Source organism: Ananas comosus, linkage group 5, assembly GCF_001540865.1.
Source record: "Ananas comosus cultivar F153 linkage group 5, ASM154086v1, whole genome shotgun sequence".
In the NCBI taxonomy this organism is placed as follows: Eukaryota; Viridiplantae; Streptophyta; class Magnoliopsida; order Poales; family Bromeliaceae; genus Ananas; species Ananas comosus.
The window spans coordinates 4,167,780-4,189,563 of NC_033625.1; the positions used below are offsets into that span (position 1 = coordinate 4,167,780).

General features: G+C 37.3%; 4 protein-coding genes across 10 annotated transcripts; 1 reads left to right on the forward strand and 3 right to left on the reverse strand.

Annotated features, from left to right (window-relative positions):
* Nucleotides 160–2,466, forward strand: LOC109710839 (putative E3 ubiquitin-protein ligase XBAT35). The gene is given in 2 exon segments (XM_020233621.1): nucleotides 160–1,355; nucleotides 1,358–2,466. Coding segments are annotated over 2 exon segments (1,017 nt in total). The 5' UTR covers nucleotides 160–704; the 3' UTR covers nucleotides 1,724–2,466.
* Nucleotides 7,912–11,607, reverse strand: LOC109710983 (protein XRI1-like). 3 transcript variants are annotated; one of them, XM_020233826.1, is made up of 10 exons: nucleotides 11,427–11,595; nucleotides 10,817–10,876; nucleotides 10,548–10,603; nucleotides 10,352–10,468; nucleotides 10,178–10,266; nucleotides 9,680–9,758; nucleotides 9,489–9,597; nucleotides 9,026–9,066; nucleotides 8,849–8,929; nucleotides 7,912–8,468 (listed from the first exon to the last, which is right to left on the reverse strand). In XM_020233826.1, the coding sequence occupies exons 3-10, from the start codon at nucleotides 10,597–10,599 to the stop codon at nucleotides 8,191–8,193; spliced, it is 846 nt and encodes a 281-aa protein (XP_020089415.1). In that variant the 5' UTR covers nucleotides 10,600–10,603; nucleotides 10,817–10,876; nucleotides 11,427–11,595; the 3' UTR covers nucleotides 7,912–8,190. The 3 variants fall into 3 exon arrangements, with proteins under 3 accessions (XP_020089415.1, XP_020089416.1, XP_020089414.1); XM_020233827.1 differs by lacking the exon at nucleotides 10,817–10,876 and having other exon boundaries at nucleotides 9,546–9,597; nucleotides 11,427–11,607; XM_020233825.1 differs by lacking the exon at nucleotides 10,817–10,876 and having other exon boundaries at nucleotides 11,427–11,606.
* Nucleotides 13,484–16,078, reverse strand: LOC109711003 (small ubiquitin-related modifier 1). The gene is made up of 3 exons (XM_020233868.1): nucleotides 15,749–16,078; nucleotides 13,969–14,118; nucleotides 13,484–13,871 (listed from the first exon to the last, which is right to left on the reverse strand). The coding sequence occupies exons 1-3, from the start codon at nucleotides 15,824–15,826 to the stop codon at nucleotides 13,800–13,802; spliced, it is 300 nt and encodes a 99-aa protein (XP_020089457.1). The 5' UTR covers nucleotides 15,827–16,078; the 3' UTR covers nucleotides 13,484–13,799.
* On the reverse strand, nucleotides 16,982–21,239 carry LOC109710939. Of its 5 annotated transcripts, none has more exons than XM_020233754.1 (5): nucleotides 21,170–21,239; nucleotides 19,905–20,147; nucleotides 19,691–19,822; nucleotides 18,923–19,324; nucleotides 16,982–17,276 (listed from the first exon to the last, which is right to left on the reverse strand). In XM_020233754.1, exons 2-5 carry the CDS (start codon nucleotides 20,051–20,053, stop codon nucleotides 17,138–17,140), a joined length of 822 nt encoding a protein of 273 aa, XP_020089343.1. In that variant the 5' UTR covers nucleotides 20,054–20,147; nucleotides 21,170–21,239; the 3' UTR covers nucleotides 16,982–17,137. The 5 variants fall into 5 exon arrangements, with proteins under 5 accessions (XP_020089343.1, XP_020089345.1, XP_020089344.1 ...); XM_020233756.1 differs by having other exon boundaries at nucleotides 21,166–21,182; XM_020233755.1 differs by lacking the exon at nucleotides 21,170–21,239 and adding an exon at nucleotides 20,861–21,159.

Below are 21,784 nucleotides of genomic sequence, written 5' to 3' on the forward strand. Positions count from 1 at the left end.
CAAAGGACGAGGCTAAGATTGAAATATTTGGCACATTCAAACATGTACTTGATAAAATTTTAAGTGCCAAAATGAAACACTCAAACGTTAGTTACAAACAAAACAAGTTCGTTAGGAGCTCACGGGTGTAAAATTCCGTTAACCGGTATTTTAGCAACGGGGTTTGGGACACGACCGTGAGACCCGTTCCCACCCCCCCTCTCCTCACCTCTAACTCCCCAACGAGAGCCCTACGTCGCCCTCTCTCTCTCTCTCTCTCTCTCTCTCTCTCTCTGACGCGCACTCTGAAAAAGGAAACCCTAGAAGAAGAAGAGGACGACGAGGAAGAGAAGGGGCGAAGCGAAGCCCCAGAGGGGGAGGGAGACGAGGAAGGAGACGAAGAAGCCCCTCGAGATCCGATCCTTTTTTTTTCTTTTTTTTTTTTGGTTTTGCTTTCGCTCTCTCTCAATATGCTTTAATATGCTTTCCCTCTGACATCCGTCGATTCTTCTCGTGCTTTTATGCTTCCTTTTGTCGCTAATGGCCCTTCTTTTCCCCGCCGCATTTTTTTCGAATTTTTTATGGTGAAAAGGAGCTCGATTTGTGTGGTTGCTTCTCGATTCGGCCATCCGGGGGGAATTGAGGGGGTTTAGGATTCGAAAAGGCGAATTTTTGGGTGGATTTGGGGTGAGTTGTGGTGGAATTTTGGGGATCGGATGCTGGGGATGGACGGAGGGAGGGACCTGCGGCGGAGCGTGACGCTCTCGGACCAGCTCGCCGCCGGGTACTCGTCCTCCTCCTCGTCCAATAACCTCCGGGACCTCCTCAAGGTCCGCGACGACGACGACAACAACGAGATCCGCCACCTCGGCCGCCGCGCCTCCGTCGCCGGCGACGGCTCCACCCTCGCCTCCGCCATCGCCGCCGAGAAGGCCGGCGTCTCCGACGGCGGCGCCGCCGGGGGCCGGACCCTCCTCGATATCATCCGGGAGGAGCAGGGCGGCGCTTCCCCCGCCGATGCCGACGCCGTCGAAGGCGACGCCGGCGCCGGCGCCGGTGCCGGTGCCGGGAATGGGATCAACTGGAGGTCGTTCAAGGACAGGCTCCGCATCGGCCGCACCGGCGCCGCCGCGTTCGCGTCCTCCGCCACCGCCGCGCCGATCTCCGACCCCGAGCTCGTCCCGTCCCTCCGCGCGAACCCTAACCCTAGCCCCGGCCCTGGCCTCGGCTTCCCCCGCTCCCTCTCCATCCGCCCCTTCTCCGCCGCCGCGCAGGAGCCCTCGGCCCCGGGCGGAGAAGAGCCCGACGCCGACTCACCAGTCGGGGCTCCCGCCAACCCTAGCTCCACCGCCCTCTTCCGCTCCTTCTCCATCCGCCGCCCCCGGTGGCGGCGGAGGAGGAGGAGCAGCCGGTGAGGGTGTCTCTGATGGCGTTGCTGGAGCAAACGGACCGGCAATGGGCCGGCGGAGACGGGGCGGAGGGGGAGTCCCCTGTGACGGCAACAGCGTTGGCGGCGGCGGCAGAGGGGGAAGAGGAGGCGGAGGAGGAGGACGGAGGGGACGATGGGGATGCGAAGGGGGGTATGTACCACGTGTGCTGCGTGTGCATGGTGCGGCACAAGGGGGCCGCTTTCATCCCCTGCGGCCACACCTTCTGCCGCCTCTGCTCCCGCGAGCTCTGGGTCAGCCGCGGTAACTGCCCCCTCTGCAACGGATTCATCCTCGAGATCCTCGACATCTTCTAGAGCCCCTGCCACCGCTGCCGCCACCAATACCGCTCGCTGCCCCCGCCGCCGCCGCCGCCACTGCCACTACCACTACTTTTATTATGGTAAATTCTCCTCTTATATGAATACTTGATTTTTAGATGATGTTACTCATTTGAGATAGTGGAGTAGTGCTGTGGATGGGGTAATTCTCAAATTGTCATCTCATTGTTGTTACTGTCATTGTTTGGTGAGTTGGGCTCGGCTACTCTCGATAGTATTTGAGGACAAATATTTTTATTTTTCGACTTACATCCGTCGGATGCATATTATGATTCACTGCCAAATTGGTTACAGGTCTATTACTTGTTATATGCATGATGATTCTCTAGAAAACGATGATTCCCATAAATGAATAAAACACCATTCTCGAGTAACAAATCCTTTCAGCAAAAAAAAATGTTGATTCACTTGTTATCTGAGCAGAATGTTTTGGAATTAAGATTTTCATATTCCTAGTCTCGTTTCGTATCGCCAACTCATGAATCAGAATGCACAACTGATGAATAAAAAGTCGAGAATATTTACCCTCTAATGCTCTCTACGGTAGCCAATTCCAACTCTTTATTTGGTTGTCTAAATTGTCCCGGTCTTTGGGTGTCTGGTCAAGTGGTACCTCAAAGGAGGGGGGATAATGTCATATTGTCATGACAATGATCATAATAATCATAGTAATTGTAATATTTCTCTTAAATGATGATGGACATTAAATTTCTTTCTAATTTTTCGTCTTCTAAGCTTTGCAAGGCATAGTTCGTAGCGGTTGGCTTATTTAGGTGTTAGATTTCTTTTGTTTTAGTTGTCGATTCATATATTAAACCTAGAATATAGTTGTGATTTCTTTTTTTGAGATGTTCTCGTGTCCCTTTCCGAGTAAATTTTTGTTTTTTTATCCAAAAACTATCCGACTGTTTCTACAATAAAATGAAGTCACTTTAATTTTCCCTTAGCTTATACAATCCTAGGTGTTTTATTGCCGACATAGTTGGATTATTAAGGACAACCCAGTTTCAGTTGATTGGAATTGCAGGTTTTGGAATAACCTAGAATAAGTAACTTGACCAGAGCAATTGTTTTCATGTCTCTTCACCGATAGAGTTTTTATGTCCTTTTCTTTTCTTAAAAAGTTGTTCATGCAATTTGAGCCAAGCAAAACTGAATTATTGTCCTAGCATCCTCTCTCTATAGATTGTTTCAGAACACCAGAGGATTTTTTGTAATTTTTTGTTCTCTTTACTTTATGGGAGATAATAATATGAGGGATTTTATTGCCTTGTTATTATCCCCCACCCAAATAGTGCCTTAAAAACTACATATCTTTTTCTTTTCTTTCTTTTTTTTTCCCACCTTACAGATTTGTAAAATTTTTAATGGCTTACTACAAAATATATGCGATATTTCGATTTGCGTTGTGTCATTTTAACCCCTGCTCTATGGTCTAGGTAGTATAAACAAGCTTTTCTCCACTGTCGCTTCAAATGAGAATCTATGTTTTTCACGTGCTTCCTTGGGACCTTTTTCACCTCCCAATCAAATGGTTTGCTTGAATCCAATTCTCTTTTCCCTCACTCTTCTTTTTGACCCATCAGATTTGGTGAGTTGGAGGTTTCCTTAGTCATATATTGTATTAGTGAATCATACTAATCTTTCAATTACACTAATCTCACCGATCAATTCGGTTTTACTGCAATAGAAGTTTTGTACTATTGATTACTATTTTGCTAAAAGCAGGAAAAATGGAGTAAAACAGGCCCCAACCCAATCCTCTCTCTCATCTTAGACATGTAAATATAAATATACATATCCCCACAAAATTGCTTCTTCAGCATCATGCCAAAAAGAGCTCCAAATTCTCTATTTGCTTCTCCCCATTAGTGAAGTGCTGTTCCCAAGATATTTCACATAAGATAATGGCTTTGTGGGGACTGGATGGGGAGGAGAAGTTGCTTCTGTTTTGTCCAGAGTGAAAGGATGCATGTGATGCTGTTCCCAAATAAAAGGAAAAAAAAATATGCACTGGTTTGGTTGTTGGTCTACTACTCGACTCTCTCATCAAAGCTTTATCCCTTTTCATTTTATCATATCAGCTTTCGTTAACAGTTGGGATTGTGATATCTTTGGATTCTGCTCATCTTCTTATTGTGGCTCCCACTTCACTCCTAATTAATTTCTAGCTTGACCCAGCTCATCATTTCTCCCCTCTTAGCCGGCCTTGTCTAAATACAATAATAATAATAAAACAATAGGGTTATTTCAATTTTTAGAATGTTTGTTACTGATCTCAATCATGTTTTGTTCGTCAAAATGCTCTCAGTAATGTTTGGTGCTGTTGCGGCAAATATGTGGTCTGATGTTGATCTGACAATTTTTTGTCGAAATTATTGAGCATTTGACAGCAGGGATATGACAGATGATTAATGAGTGTCTAAGAGAATTGCAAAAGTTTGTGAAAGTTGGGGACCGATGACGCAATTAAGCGAAAATAATATGTAATGATCAAAGATTAAGAAAACTCTGGAGGAGGTGGGGGACCAAACAGAGAGAGGGTTAAACTTTGTTATCAAAGGGAGCAATCTTAGCATATACCAATTAAATCTTCTGACAGATGTTTAGAGAGAGAGATAGAGAGATGGGGATCAAGTAACCAAAACTTTTTAAGAAAAAAAAAAAATGTATATAGAGGGAAGGGAGAGTGAGACCTAAACAGGGTTAGGCTTAAATTAACAAGTAATATGATTCCATATAACAGTACCTTTTCCAATTTTCCATTTTTTTTTTTCAATCCCAAGCTCAGAGCGTGGCCCAACGGAGCAGCAACCATAACCTTATCCCATTACTGTGAACTGACCTTTTCTGATTCTTTTCTATTTTTTCTCGATCGTAATCTAGTAACCGTGCTCGATTTGTATGTACGCGATAACGCGAAAGAGAGGGTGTGAGAGCCGCGGCCACATGGGAGTGGGGGACCAAATCACAGTATAGGTTTAAACCAATCTGGGTCGTGACGGAATGGACGGTGGATGATTCGGCGGTCCACGACTGACCTGGTGAACCAGCTGGGAGCAATAATTTCTCCCCCCCTCACCGAACACATGGTTAGGTTTCAGTGACTCTGCAGAGGCATAAAAGCACTGCAACCGAGCAAGTACCAACCCCAACCGTACCATTGATTGTGCCCATCACAAAATCAGTAAGGGGTAGAACTAGAACAGAAAAAGCTGTTCTTAACTATCTTTCATGGAAGTGATCATGCATGATGCATGCCCAGTTAATGCAGCCAAGATGGTTCTACTGAGGAGATTAGAGCAGTGAACTTCTTCAAATTCTCACAACTGCTATCGATAAATCGACAGATTTCGCTAAAAACATATGCTGTTACTTCCGAATTAGGGTACTCAAAAGTTAATCCTCAGCTATAGTTTCTTTCCTCAAGTAACAGAGTAATCTGCTAGGCCGCAAAATATTCTGTCGAGACCGTTAAAGATATTATCAATAGAACGAAAAATGTTGTAAAGTTAGATAGTTGAATCAAAATTTTTAATGTTCACTCAAAATGACCGGACCGGGCCGAGTCAGGTTGGATGAAAAGAGCGAATCCTGGGTCGGGCCGGATCAACAAAAGGAAGAGAACAGACCCTAAGAACACTTTTTTTAGAGAAAAGTAGCATTCTATCCGCTTCGCTTATTTTTTTAAAAAAATAAATTTAGTATTTTTAGTTTTAAAAAAATAAATTTAGCAGAAAATGTAAAACAACTAGGTTTTGAGTTTGAAATATCAGATTTTAATTACTAAACACTTTGCCACTTGCGAGAGGACGGTTGGTGGCGCAAAGAAAACTTACTGTCTTACTTTATCTAAGTTAATAGAAATAAGATAAGCCTATAACAACTGGTCCAGTGAGAAGGACAATCAGAGAGTGGAGCTGAAAGACATCCTGCATTGGGGTTTGGTTAGCAGCTTGAAAATTAGCAACAAAAGGACAGAAAAAGTAAACAAGTATTATCTCATCAAAAGCAGAAACAACAACCTATTGCCAACTACTGTAAGTACAATGCTAACTACTACATAAGATGCTACTCCATAGGTCAAAAAGTGGCACTTCCCAAAATTAGACAGCAAATGAGGGAAAGGGCTTGTACATATCCCTGTAGAATCATTTATTCACAATTTCTACTACTGAAAAATCGGAACCTGCATATATACCCTTTATTAAGAAGGTGCAGCTTTTACAAAAATAAGCTTATTAGTAAGTACAAGGGTATATATATATANCTGATTTACCTCTCTTAGAAGACTAATATTGAAAATACCATTTTTACTCTCCAATCTATTTCAAATATACCCCTAGAGTTAAAATCTGCTAATGAACTCTGTTATCTCTGTAAAATTACTATTTTGCCCTTTCAAATATACCCTTCTACCATCACTGACTTTCTTATTTGCCCTTAAAGTCAGGGACACAAAAACTATTTTGACTTTTGGTCTTTTCCAATATATCCCTCTACCATCACCAACATTTCTTATTTGCTCTTAAGTTAAGGGCAAAATTAGCATTTTAATTTTTTTTTAACTGTGGTAGATATTTAACTCACGTTAAAAAAAAAAAAACTTAACAAGAGATAACTGCGGGAGTATTTTGCAATAACGGTGGAACACATGAGGGATATTTTACAAAGAAAAAAAATGTATGGATAAATCGGATATTTTCAAGCGTACGAGAGGTATATAGGCAATTATCCCATATATATATATATATATATATATATATANTTAAGCCTCCTTTTTCCTTACTTTGTTTTTCTAAACTATTTTCCTTGCAAAGAGTTGGGCTTTTTTTTATCCCAACCTATATTTTCTCATGGACAGCTTTATGTGGCGGTTTCCCGCATTACTAGAGAAGGGTTGCGCATTTTCATAGATAATAAAGACGGAGAATCTCGAACTTTTTTATAAAACAATCCTATAGAATTTTAAAATTTGCAAAATAACCTTCTCAATATTATATTTGTAAAACTAACGCTACTTTCGCCACGTAGGCATTGGAGTGGATATTTCTTATGAAGGCGGTGAATCGTTCACCGCCTTTACGCCTTCCTAATTTTCCACAAAGGTGGTGAACGATTCACCGCCTTTTGCTTATTTATTGTTTCTATATCCCATATATAATTCTAACAACCACATAAAAATTTTAACAAATCATATATAATCTTAACAACCTAAAAATTCTAATAATTTATCCATACAATTTTATATAATCTTAACAATCTGAAAGGATTGTATGTGGATCAATATAATTTCATATAATCTTGACAGTCTAAAAATCCTAAGAATCTATCCATATAATTTCATATAATCTTAACAATCTGAAAATTCTAATAATCTATCCATACAATCCTAACAATTAAATAAAAATTCTAATGATCCACATACAATCCTAATAATCTCATTTTTTTTCTATTTCCTACATAATCCACTTTTCTATTTCCTATATAATCTACGTACAATTTTAATGAATGCAGCGAACGATTCACCGTATTTAAAAAAAATAGAAAAAAACGGTGAACACTGCCTTTAAAAAAAAAAAGAGAGAGAAGGCGGTGAACGATTCACTGCCTTTAAAAGAAATTGAAAAACGCGGAAAACGATTCATCGCTTTTCAAAAAATACTCACACATAGCTCCTACGTGGCGAAAAGATGATTAGTTTGCCACGTGGTGAAAAGAGAGTTAGTTTGCCATGCGGCGAAAAAGGATTAATTTGCCAAATATAAATTTAGCAAAATTATTTCACAAATTATAAAATGTTAAAAGATTATTTTATAAAAAAGTCCCATATATGAAAATCCTAGTTTTTCTTTTTGAGAAAAAGGTAGAATCCTAGTTCTTTTTCTTTTTGTTTTCTAAGAGAAAGAAAAAGATAACATGCAATCTGATCCGTTCAAATTTTTTTTTTTAAAAAAAATGAGGTTAGCTGAAAATGTAAAATAGCTAAACTTCAAATTTGAGATCTGGACCAACCATCAAACCCGTTACCACTTGACGCTAAGGGCGGTAGGTTGAAATCCTACTTCTGATTTCTGAAGTAGCACATATGTAAAACAGAAAATTTGCAAGGATATGAAGGTAAATATCTCAATTCTCAAAAGAAATAAAAAAGAAGTCAAACAGAAAATTAAAGGAAAATTTAAATTTCTGCAACCACCAAAAGCATCACAATCAGCAACTACATAATACAGGAACTAAACCGAAAAAGGATTCAACAAGTATAAAGGGCAGGATCCAATACCACACAATGATCCCTCTGAAACATCCAAGTATTTCAAACTACCTTAGATAAAAGTAATTGTACAAAAAAAAAAAAAAAACAAAGGACAAGAGGAGGAGAAAAAAAAGCATGAGAGAGGAATTAAACACACCAAAACAAATCTGCAGAAAACTTAGTCCATTCAACCTCTTGTTCTTGTGATTGTAATGCTGCCTTTTCCGCCTTCAGTGCGGATCTTTGTTTTCACTACCACAGGTTTGCCAGAAAAGGCTGAAGTGGAGTATGCAATTGAATCCTCATCCTTTTTATGCTTTATTTTGGACATGGGCTTAGCGTGAATCCGTTCATTTATGTCGTGCAAAGTTAGATCCCCGTGAGCTCCACACGGTTTAATAAGGGCAAAAGGATAAGCAACTGAAGTAGCAAACTTTGTAGGAGGATCGATGACAGACTCGCTACCTAAAACACAAGATGAAGTGCATAAGATGCTACTAATTAAGAGAACAAATACGGCTGTTCGACACAATTTTACTAAAGCAATCAATAGGAGGTAAACTATAAGGCTGAAAGGTAGAGTTTCATTGGAGGATTCGTATCACAGGGATAGACATAAAAACAGTCACGACAACCGTAGTTCAATGTGTTATCCCCATTGGATTTGGCTTGGGTGGTAGCATGGAAGTATGAGTTACCCATGGTATAGGTTTAGCCTTAGGAATAACTGTGCAGCATAATCTAGCGTAAAATTCTTTCTATGTTCGATGGGAGAGTACAGAAACTTTTACCACTGTGCCCAGCCTATTTCCCAACCTTACTACACTAATTAAAGCTAGACATACCCGTAAGAATCTTCAGTTGAGCAGGAATAGAGCGGTCTTCGACTACATTAGCTCCCGTTTCAGGTGAAATATTGTACAACTCTAAGTAAAAGAAAAGAGTACAATAATATCACATTTGGAATTTTGTTGACTCTAGAAAATGTCAGCGACAATTCAAGAAGAAGGGATTTCACTCACCAGAAACATCAGGATGGTCAGTAGAAGCCATAGAATTATTCCTACAAGAAGGCATATGATGACTTCCGTAATGTGCTAATAGTAACAGTATAGGTGGTAGAAAGAGAAAATAAAGGCAAATTGCACCATGGGTCCTAAATCTTTAAGCATAGTTTCAATTTGGTCATTGACCTTTCAATGTAACAATTTGGACCTCGACCTTTGCAATTCGTTGCAATCTTATCCTTTTATTTCAGTTCCTCCATCAAACTGAAATGACAAATAGACATAGTCGTCTTTAACAGAGACATAACCAAAGTTCAGACTTCCAATATGGTGATTTATGTGCATAATTTCATGTTGTTATGTAATGAAAAGAGCAACACGGCAACGGAATACAAAAGTCACGGCCCCGATTCATGAAATATTGAAAGGCTAGGGACCCTTGGTGCAGTTTTCCCAATAAATAATTCACAAAGTAAACCTAGACATTTCTTTGGAGCCGCTATTCTCCTTGCTTTCATTTAAGCAATCAACTAACCATCCTTCTGACGATTGATCCAACCCATCACAATTTAAGGCACACTGATCATCTGAATTAGGAGAAAGTTTTTTAGAATAACTGTAGAGGTGATATTGATTAGTTGGTTCAAGATAAATTATATAGGAAAGAACCTGAAAACTCGAAATTCCATTGTGAATCCCAATGAAAATTTCCTGAAATCCCATCTTCCATCATTGAGCATTCAGCCACCTACAAAAGTATTTACAGAAAACAAATGACAGGGGAAATGATAAATAGGGTAAAAAAAATGGCTACCCGGGTTTGGCTTATATTCCGGAACATCTTCTCTACTCCATAAGCAATGGCCAAGTATTTGGCGAACAAGAAGTTCGACGAGTTTGGAGCTTTTGCTATGCCATGAAGCTGCAATTAGCTTAACCCTAAAATAGAAGCTCTAATTTGAAGTTTTACTTCTGCTACAGTGAGAAGTTACTAGGACTTGGGAAGATTTTAATGAAAAATATGTTAGTGCTTCTTCAAAATTGTACTCAAAACAACAATTCGTCAAAAGCACCAAATAGGCCAAACTGGCATTAAAGAGATAAGATGCTCTCTTTCCAAGTAGCCACTATTAGAATGAGATGAGAGTTTTCGCCAACTACAATAACCTCATTGCCTTCAGAAGTAAATTGCAGCATGCGTCTTCTTTTGATTTGCGAAGAATCCAAACATTCCTCCAACCCTTTGTCGCTGTAATCTGAGTTCAACTCTCTCATATTATAGTCTTCAGTAGAAAATCTTGGTTACTACTGACCTAATATGCATTAGTGAAAACAATATACCTCCTATATCAGAAACTTGGCAACTTAATTCCGTGCAATCCTTTATTGGAGTTTGTTCATCAAGCATGTACAAAAAGCCGTTTTGATTCACATCACCCCACAAGCAGTGAGAAACATCTGCGGAAAGATAGATTATAAGAAGCAATTCGAATCTTCATCAGAGAATTCCCAAAGATTGATTACAATATCCACATACCATTCAGTGATACTCTCTGCAAATCATACTCTTCTCCTCGCCATTCCCACATCTCACTGTTGCACATTCGACATGTACCGTAAAAATGAACCCGGGTAAAGTTAGAGAAACGACACAAACACACGAAAAACATTCTTATAAACATACTTAATGATTGGTTTTCTCTTCTTAAGAAACTAGAACACAAGGCAACAAAATAAGGGAATATGCTCAAATTTGAACAAGAAACGAGTTGCGTTTTAACTCTGGATGGAAACTACTAAGTTTACTTTCACTGGATAATCAATGTAACAGTTGGTAGCAGAGGAAGCAGCAAATTCCAAAGGGGCCTATCAACAAACAGGTTAATAACAGCGATTTAGTGCTCACAACATTGAATTGAAGTAGCAAAACCCTAATTATATAAATACAAAGATCAATTAGGCAAACTACAGAGTTCACAAACACTGAAGCTGCTTCATATTGCAAAACCCTAACTTTTTTTTTTTTAAACTGCTTGATCCAGGGGAGAAAAGTTGAAAAGAGGAAAACTCAACTCACCGCATGCATCAAAAGTCAAGATCCCATCATTGAAACTTTCTTAAAAATAGTAAAAGTGAAATTGTGCATTTGATGTCCCAACGAGACCCAAACAAAACAAAACAAAAAAAAGCGACTTTTTATTACCAAAAATGCAAAATTTCTCTCTTTTTTTTTCAAAGCATCCAAAATCGAAAAGAATTTGACAAATCCACTCCACACCCACTTTGAATCCCATTCCCATCCTTCATTTACACTTCAAAGGACTAAGACCCACACGAACAAAATCCAAACTGAGTACAATATATATGTAAAAAAGGACAAAAAAAAATAGAAAAAAAAAAACAGAAAGAAACCCACTTGTGATTGCCACCATTATCATCAAACTCCATGGTCTTCTTCCTCCTCCTCTTCTGAATCCAGCAGAGATTCCCGTGAAAAGAAAAAATCCAAAAAAGAAAAAGAAAAAGAAAAAGAGAGAGAGAGAGAGAGAGAGAGAGAGGAGAGAGAAGTTTCAACCAAGTCCCTTTCTCTCTCACACTCTCACACTGGGACAGCTGCCACAGAGGTAATTATAGCATATGATAATTTAATTACAACTAAATCTTATAATAATATTTTTTTAAAAAATAAATATAAAAATAAACTATAAATAATAATTAAGCACTTAATTCGAGGGGTGAAATAAAAAAGGCAACATAGGAGGATCAATGGCGTTACTTGTAATCAAATTCCTAAATAATATTTTAATATAATTAGCACTTTTATTATTTGTGCGTTACTATGAATGCAGATCAAATGTACTAAAATGGAGACATTTTTCTTTTTCAAATATTTCACACTTTATATTCAATTATTATATATTTCATTAATAAGGTTAAAAAATTCTAAATTATCATTCGAATTATTTTACTCTATATACGGAGAAATTAACACTGTATAAAGTGTATAATAAAATAATAATAACAATTAAAGCAAAAATAAAAAAAGTAATTGAGACATGAAGTACGGGGCGATTTTGGTAATTTAGCCTAATAATTTTATGCGGACATTGGTACGCGCCAGTATGGACGTGGGCGGACGAGATGAACTTTAGCGAAAAGGTGAACGGTGGATCCTACGGTCGCATGTGACATTATATGCGCAACGTACGTACGAAGCATCATCAGTTAAAGGTGATGGTTTTTGGGCAGGTAAAAGAACCGAGATACACTTTATGAACGTGGACCGCTTCTTAACGGTCCTCGCCACGTGGCCACGTGACATGTCTTGTATTGTACATCACTCTTCACAAATTGCAACAATACAACATTTTTTTATTACTAAATTATATTCTTATTAATCTTTCAAATTTAATATGTGACTCGTGATGTTTTAGTGCTTAATTTTAATTTATTATATTTTTTTATCAAAAATATTAAAATGAATATTCGATAAATTTAGGTAAGATATCTAAAAATTTTTGTATATAATTTAATAAAATATTAAATCACATGGTACTAAAGTGAGAAAGTACGAAACTATAGGGTACTAACTTGATACACTTTAAACTATATGGTACTAAAGTAAGAAAGTGCGAAACCACAGGATGGATATTTGAAGTTTTCCTTTAAATTTAATATGTTCGTTGTCTATAATTCAAATTCCAAAGTAAAGTTAAATTCAAAAGACTTTAAAGAGATTTGCGCGGGTTTGCGAATATACCTACTATATTTAAAAAGTTTATGCATAAAAATTCATTAATTTTTTTAATTTATTATATAGGCATTCTAAACAGATTTATAATAAACTGGGATCCAAAAATTTATAATACTTAGTGTTTAGACTTTTTTTTTTATTTTAAAAACTTTCAAATAAAATTTTAGGTGTGTGACTGATGCATGAGATATACGACGGCTCTCTGCAGGCAATAAAATTATTTTCTGAGTTAATGCGAACTAATTGAAGTGGCTCTTTATTAAGCTTCGACAACTTTAGTCATCATCGTCATATCACAAATCTAAGATAAAACAACTAATGTAACTGCTTCATTTAAAGTTAGTTTGATCCAACCATTGGACCAGGTAAGAATCATACTATGTTCTTTTAATGTTTTCAGCACGTGGTTATGTACTTAATTTTTAAATTAACTTATTATTTCTTAGATTACCTAAAGTATAGAAACAACCAAGATTTGGGTAAATTCAATCACGACCAGTTTACCAACCGTATCAAAGAGTTACGCGAAGGGTGAACAACCCCCAACTATAAAATTGTAAGTAGCAATATTTTACAAACCACAAGATCCAACAATTTACACTATTAATTTTTCCGTAAAATATATTATTTTACTACAAAGTCGGAATCAGGTGAACATTTTTTTATGACAATATCAAACTAAACACATGAAGATAACGATGATGAGTACGAGCATTACATAGAGGCAAAAAGGGTTTTCTACTTGGTCACAGGCCAAGAGAGGAACTCACAAATTAAGATTTAGAGTAACACATGAGAAAATTCTTGGTTAAAATAGCAAGTGCTCAATCCAACGGAAAAATGCTACAGCAGAATATCCACTAATTTAACATCCCAAAGTATTCAAATCCCCGAATCATTATATCAACGACTCAGATGCACCGAGAGTAAAAGGAAGAAGTTCTAAACTTTATAAAACAAGCTTACCATCTATCCACTTTACATGACATCTAACATCCTTTCAAAGATCAGAAGATGATTTCTTTTTCTCCATTTTTACACACCTCCTGCTATTCCCCCCGTCTGGTGGAGCATAGCATCAATCTCATCTCCATCTTCCATCTCAAGCTGAAAAAAGAAAACAAAAAGTTGAGACTAGAAAATCGACCCAGGAATCAATCAGCAAGCATCAAGTTAAATAAGAAAATAGAGAAGTTGAAGGTACTTCGTCTGGTGTTTGCTCCCCACGAAGCCTACGGCCGTCGAAGAGGAAAGCAATGGAGTTGAAATCCACCGACTGACGATCACAGTAGGCATTCATTAGTTTCTTCAGCTGAGTGCTTCGCTTGATCCTGAAAAATACCTCATTCCCATCCTAGGAAGCAGCCCAGAAAAAAAAAAAAAAGGAATATTAAGATAACAAAAAAGTTTGATAATAATTCATAAATAAATTATAATCCTTTAAAAGGTAACAATTTTTGTTTTCCCGTACACTCGATTGTTAGGATCTTCTCAAGTATTTTTGCAATTCCAGATCACTTCAAAGACGACAGCAGGAATAGATGATCATGAAGCAGAAATCTTAAAGGAGGTAGCTTCAAATGCAGAGGTATTTTACATGGATAAACAGGGTTGTATTTGTTGATATACTTTTTGGTTTTCCCTGACTCTCCAAGAATGATGTTAACCAAGGATTACATGCACTTGAACCTCCTATTAGATATAGCGGGACCACTTCACTGCAACATATAGTTATCTCTACAGGGAAATGCTTGACAAGATATTTACTACATATGTATCATACTGACATACAGTAAAAGATGAAAGATGATAATCAATGACCACGACATACAGCAAGCTGAGAAAATGATGCACAACATTGTGAGTAAAGCATAAGGATGTAAAATACAACTAATCAGGTAGAGAATATAGGGAAGAGTCGACTGGTAATCAGTTCTAAGCAAATTTCAAAAAGCACTCAAGCGACTCAGCAAATTATACTTGAAACTCAGAAACTCCATTACCAACCTAGAATCATGAAGAAACTGCAATAATATACCAAAGGAACATCGTGTATCTAAAACATCAGCATCCTTTGAACCTTCATTGATGTAGTTATTAAGAACACAAGATCAAGAAGACGCAAGTATCAAAAGATTGGAGATCAATGATCAATACAGGGATAATAACTAGCTCTACTCATTGCAAGCACAGCAAACACAAAGGTATTCGTGCCCACTTTCATGAGTCCTACTTGATAACATTGTTAGATCATTGTAATGATTTACATACAGCAGGGCTAAGAGTTTATGCAAGGAATTAGAAGTGTTTAGCTCAAGTATGTTGTATGCCAAATTAATAAAAAATAACTGAAAATGAAAATGCATTTATTTATCAAATCAAATCTAATAATAGGCATGTATCAAACAGATCCTTCTATAATGCGAAACTACATCTCTCTTTGCAAGAGGAAGGGCTAATGAGCTACAATAAATTTTTCTCTATAATCAACAAGCTTAGAATCCACAGGCACACCTCAGCTCATGAAATACCAAAAATAGATAGGTTAAAATGTGTGACGAACCACTCAAGTATAGACCTTTTTCAAATAGGCTCCTGATCAACCTTTCTGATTAGCATCCTCTAAATTTTCATTTAATTTATCCGAATCATTTCAACTAGGGATCCAATTAAAACTACCGGTTCCCTAATTACTGATTGTTAATTTACTAAAATCACTAAATAATTTAGCAAAATCCCCTCAACTGATTAAAGTTTCTCAAATCAAAACAAATCAAAATTAAGGGAGTGTTAATAAAGTTCAGATGAGTCAAATTAGCCTACAATTAATGGATCTCCGTCCCATTTTGCCGAAAAAAGGAAAAGAGGAAAAAAAACAAAATTCACACTAAAAACAACGTGTTAATATGAAAGCAAAAGGAACAAAACTTCACATCAAAAGAGAAGCAGAGAAAAAGAGAAAGATTAATCGAAAGAACCCTAACCTGTCCCTTAACCTTGAGATTGATGTGCGCGGACTGATCCGCGGGCTTCTTGTCCTCCTCCTGTCCCGCTCCCGACATTCCGATCGTATCAAACCCTAACCCTAAACCCTCGATCTCTTCTTCTCTAGGGTTTCACCCTTCTCCTCAGAGACCCCAAAATTACCCTAAAAATTATTGTGTTTCGACAAAAATGTTTCTTCTTCTACAACAACAAGAGAAGAGAAAAATCGCCAAAATAAATAAATAGAAAACAAAAAGCTGCTAGAAATAAAGAAGCATCTCCGCCGCATTTATACTGCGTCGGGAATTTCAGAGCCGGAATTAATAGTTTCCTCGCGCCCGCCGATGGCCCCAACGGAGCGAAACCGGCCTTTTATGAAGGCGCATGGGTTTCTATGCGGGACTACGTACGGCCGTTAGATTGGACTATGAGGTTAAATGAACGGACACGATGGAGTATAACGAACGGATCCCATACGAGTGATATACGGGATCTCGTACTGGGGAGTTGGACGGCGCGCGTAGTCCGCATATGTGTATCGTCCACGTGGCGTTCCGGGGATTGGATACTGTATTTTTTTTCTTTTTTCCTTCCATTCAATGGGCTCTAATCCCACTAATCCCAATCTGCCTGCACCAGGTGTATTCATAGGCTTCATGCACCACATTCTTTGTTTGATTTGTAAAAGACAATTTTTGACAATTTGCTATTCTTCTTTATACATAATCATTTTAGATATTATAAATTACGGAAAATAAATTAGATTTTAATTTTCAAATTCTTATTGTCAAATTTTAGGAGTGTGATGATGTATAAAATATGTTCATGCACATGGTGCAGACAATTAATTCTCCGTAAAAATGTATAAAATTTGTTTTAACTATAAATTATTTTGAATTTTAAGCCAGCTACCAAACTTTTGTTTTTATTTTACTATACAATCTATTCAATTTATTTAATTCGAGCAGGTCAATAACACTTTAATTTCAAGTGTAGTCAATACAATTTGTATAATTTTTGTAATTATAAATTTATTAATGTAAAAAATTAATTTAAATTTTAAAATTAAAATATCGTTGACAGATTTAAATTAAATAACTAAAATATTAAATAATTAAATTTTGAAAGATTAGATAACTGACTCAAAATGATTTGTAATGCAGATAAGTTTTATACTTTTTTATCTTATTTCTTTAATCTACAGTTGCCATCTAAGGACCAGAGAAAAATGCTTTGGTATAAGTATTCGGGATTGGATATGAACAAAACGTTACAACCATTCTCTTAATTTACATAAATGCTAGCAAATAAAATACAAGTGTGTTTACAACCACATAAAAGGAAATGCACAGCAAGCATCCGCTGGTTTTTTACACAGCAATGCATCATCATGGTAATGAAGGAAGAGCCACTTTGTTGAAGGAGAAGAAGCTGACACGCCCATGATCGACGTCGCAGAATTTGAGGGGAATGTCGTTGCACTTCTTCTCAAGATTTTCGACTGCTTTTTCCGAGGGAGGTTCGCCCCTGCAACGGAAATCAGAAAATTTACGTTTTTTATATACGACAGTTTGAAGCAAAAGTAGTCTTCTGAAGGACATACAAAAATAGCCAGACGATAAATGGAAACAATGAAAATGAATGCAGCAGATCCTCGCAGACAATTTCTAAATTATGCTGACATCAAAATAGCTTCAGACACGCTATTGTTGAATTCCAGAAAAGAAAATTTATAGCACATTATAGGAAGAGAAATGTGTCAGTTTGAGTTCAATCGTATCGGCTAAATTCTTTCAATCATAATGCTCAACTTCTGTAATAGTAACAGCTCTCTAAATCCTTAGGTTTTAACACAGCATAAAAAAAGACCTTGTGGTATCTGAGTTATATACCAAAAGCCTCATTCATTTTGCTAAATGGAGTGGAGGATATCTATAATCCTGTTAGAATGCAAGTTAAATGAAGCATCTGACCTAGTTAGTTGAATCAGAGATAACATTTAAGACATATCACAAACTAAACCATTTAAAATTGGAAAAATGAAATTATATACCTAGAGCATTCTATCCAATTACAGAAGGTTGGTTTTTTTTTTCCCCACTGTAACAAGTAAAAAAAGCTACCAATTCTTTGCAGACCTCTTTTGAATTAAAATAGGACTAAACTTTAGACCTCAAGCACTTTTAATTATTCAAACGAACTTGTGAAACTATTTTCTACTTCCAGATAGAAGAAAACTGGTGCAGGAGATATAACGAAAATGACAATTGAACTAGAGCTCTTAACATATGTAAATTCAAAGCTAATTATAATCTGAACAAATTGCTTGGAGGTCATCCAATGTCCAAACATATTCTCTCTTCAACCTCCGTGGGCAAACCGGTTACTATCTATGAACTCCAATAAACTTATAAATTATCAAAGGAAATATTATAACAAGCTTTCTCAATAATTTCATCAATTAGAATATATATACCAAATCCAGTTAGCATTCAGGTCCTGTATCAGTACAATAGTACACTTGTCTAGATAGCTACAACATAAGGGCTCTCTCAAGTAGGCTATCGCAGAGAGTGTAGAGCCGGAATAAGAAACACAAAAAGTTGGATCAGGCAACCAAGCCAATTTGCTACTTACTCAGTTATATGGCATGCGGAGTAGGATCCACAATTACAGTAGAGATCATAATGAGAGAGAATTGAACCTGTTGCTTCACTATCTACTGCCAGATAGAAATATCAAGAAGCAAAACTACAAACAGAAGTCCTTCCACGAAAAACAGCCAACCATCATATGAGATATTCATATCAAATTATCAACTATAATCTCCAAAGTAAGACCTCTTTCGGTGCCATCTAAGTGTTTTTTTTTTTTTCCTTTTTCCTCCTAAACTCCAGATCTTACTATTGGTAGTTAGCTTCCAAACTCATCTTTATAACTTACAACCCAAAAAAGAGAAAAAGAAAAGACGAAGAAAGTTACTACTAAATTTTTATCTTTTGTTGCCAATTGCAAAACAAATACAGTAAATTTATAGAAAGCAAACAAGTTGCCACATGTTGGTACATCAAATTGCACAGAAATTTGAGTTTAGAGATAACAGTAAACAGAAGTGGCACCAAACGAAGCCAAGATATGCTTTATATTTATAAGTAAATAGAGCAATACATTACCTGAGTAGACAAAGAATGAAACTTGGGTCTCCAGGCAGAGATTTTTTAAACTTGCTGTTTGGTAAATACACATCAAAGGCTGGATATATCTCAGCGATTTGCATAGCGTCAAGCATATGTGTAATGAGAATGTCATCTTCGGTCTCCCGCTCTGGAATCTGATCTCTATCTTCAGTGTTCAACCAAGAACTACAAGCACGCAAGCTCATATCATGCTTCAATGTCCAGTGAAGACCATGACGTCCGACAATGTACCCAAGTAATTTCAAGTGTCTGTAAGCCTCAAAGGACTCCCAAGAGCACCCATACTTTCCATCAGCAACCTTTTGGTACATTTCGACTAGCTCTACGCTTGTATCATCATTGTCGAGCAGAACTAATGCCCCTCTTTCAGCTAGAAACCTGCATATTTTTTGATTTCAAACCAGTCGAAATCCTAATGTTTTACGAGTCTGAAGCTTGAAGGAACTAATCTTCAGGGCAGGGCCAATAATAATTATTATGCTTGTCGCCATGTTATTTGCCAGTCTATGCCTATTTGGGCTAGTTGCTGAAACGACTTCTTTACTCTAAGAAGCAAAAGCCATGGAAAACAAAATGTTTAAAACTTTTATAGTGGCAGGATGCTGAGTTTACAGTTACAGTTGAGAGCATCTCTGTAATAATTACAGTTACAGTTGAGAGCATCTCTGTAAATTTAGACCTTTGCCTACAAATATAAGGAAAAAGAACAAGTTGAATGCACAGAAAAGTAAGATCCATACATACACTATTTCTTCGATGAGGCAATAGAGCTTGCCATTCCGAACTACTCCAGTAGTTGTCCACATGCTGCCCTTCTTCTCTATGACTTCTCCCATCCCCATCTCCTCGACCCATCGAGCCCGTGATACCTCCTTTCTTCTCTTCGTCCAGACAACCCAAAACAGTTAACACGAAATCCAAAAAGGTCTCCTCTTGGTGGTAAGAGGCACAGGATTACCTGAATTGAGGCCGCGATAGAGATGATTTGGTGATGCTAGAAGTAGAGAGGAATGGATTGTGGTGGTGTTCTTCAGGGTCATCTTCATCGTATTCTTTCAGCTCTTTTCCTTTTCTTCTACCCCTTGATTTGTCGCCCACTAAGCCCATCTTCGAAAGGTTAAAGGTTAAAGGTTTCAAGTTTAATAAAATAGAAATAGGCTGACAAGGCGGCAAGATGGCTTGGAATGGAGGGCAAGTTGACCTGCGGAAGAAAACATAGTTACGACTTATCATACCTAGGCAAGAGTACTAGGGTTGGGGTCGACTACTATCGATTGAAGTGAAATTTATGACGAAATAAAAAGTAAAACTTCAAAGATGAAATAGCAAAAAATGGACAAAACTTATACATGAAAAGCCTCTAAAAGCATCTGGTACTTATTCCTCCAATTTTTATACATATTTATCTCTCCCATTTGACTAAGGGTTTGTGGCCGAAAATTGACTCTTCGCTATATAAATGTCCATTATTTCCCTTTGAATGTGTGTTCCTATACATATTTTGATAGTATTTTTTTACTCCTTATCTCTCATGACCCATTTGAACCCTACACAGTAATACACTTCCCTATATACAGTGCAAACGAACAATAGGAAAAGATGATTTCTTTCGACAGCTAATTCCTTCTCCAAGTAAATGCAAACAAATGTCGAGTCCTTCCAATCAGACTATTACCTGATAAATTAAATCAAAATTTGAGCCCTCGATACAGCAAAGGCCGATCGAATTACAAGGTATAATCCAAAGCATCCCAAGTATAAAAAGAGTAAGCAAAACGCCAAAAAAGACTACACTAGAATAAGTTGAACTGTTGAATCCTCCACTAAACAACCTTGAAAGAACAGGAAAACTTCAAAAACCTAAACCTAATATTTACATAAACACCCACAAAATATAAAGCCCCACAAAAATACCTTGAACCTTAAACCGTAGAATCCACACCATACCGATCAAACTCGCGACCAAATCAAACCAAAGCAGGTCACTCCATTCAATTCAAAAATTACATAGAAAAACCTCAAACACCGTGATTTGTAGCTCCCGTTCAAACGTACCAAGGGAAAAAAAAGAAAGAAAAAAAAAAAAAAAACGATCCTCCTAAGCACTAGCATAAGAACCGATCACTAATCATCGAAACAAGCATATAAAGTATATAAATTTAAAAAAAAAATCGCAATTAGCGATCAGAATAGAGGATCAACCCACTGAGGATCAAAACCTAGGGCTCGTATGAGGATGTGATGAAATTAGAGAGAGAGAGAGAGAGAGAGAGAGAGTGGTGTCCGCAGGGTTTTGTTTTTTTTATTTATTTATTTTGGGGTTCGGTTTAGGGTTTAGGGATGTATATGGGTAGATCCGGCCCATTATCTAATGGGCCAACACTAAAAAGATGAAAGTTGGGTCATGTTCCTTGGCCCATTAGGATGGGCGAGGTCACCGTTATGACCACGAATGATGATGATTGTATATGATTTTTCATGCTATATTATATCTGTATATATTCAATCACATGAAAAATATATATTATATAATAATTATGTTAGATCATCAAATTTAATATATTATGTAATATAATAAGTCACGCCCCTAAAACCAAGAGCCCATTAGAGTAACTGATTTCATATCTTTTTGTTTTTCTGTTTTTTTTAACTTTTTATTCTTGGTGGTTCTGAATCTTCTTTGCTCTCGTAGGGTCGGGTTTGGTCACAATTTTATAACCGGTTGCTGGCCAGGCCTGGACCCGACCCGCTCATAAATTTGTCCGGGGAAAACATTAGATCAGACCCCTGTAACTTCTTGGAATAGTTGTTTACATAACTCGATATCCATCCAAGTGG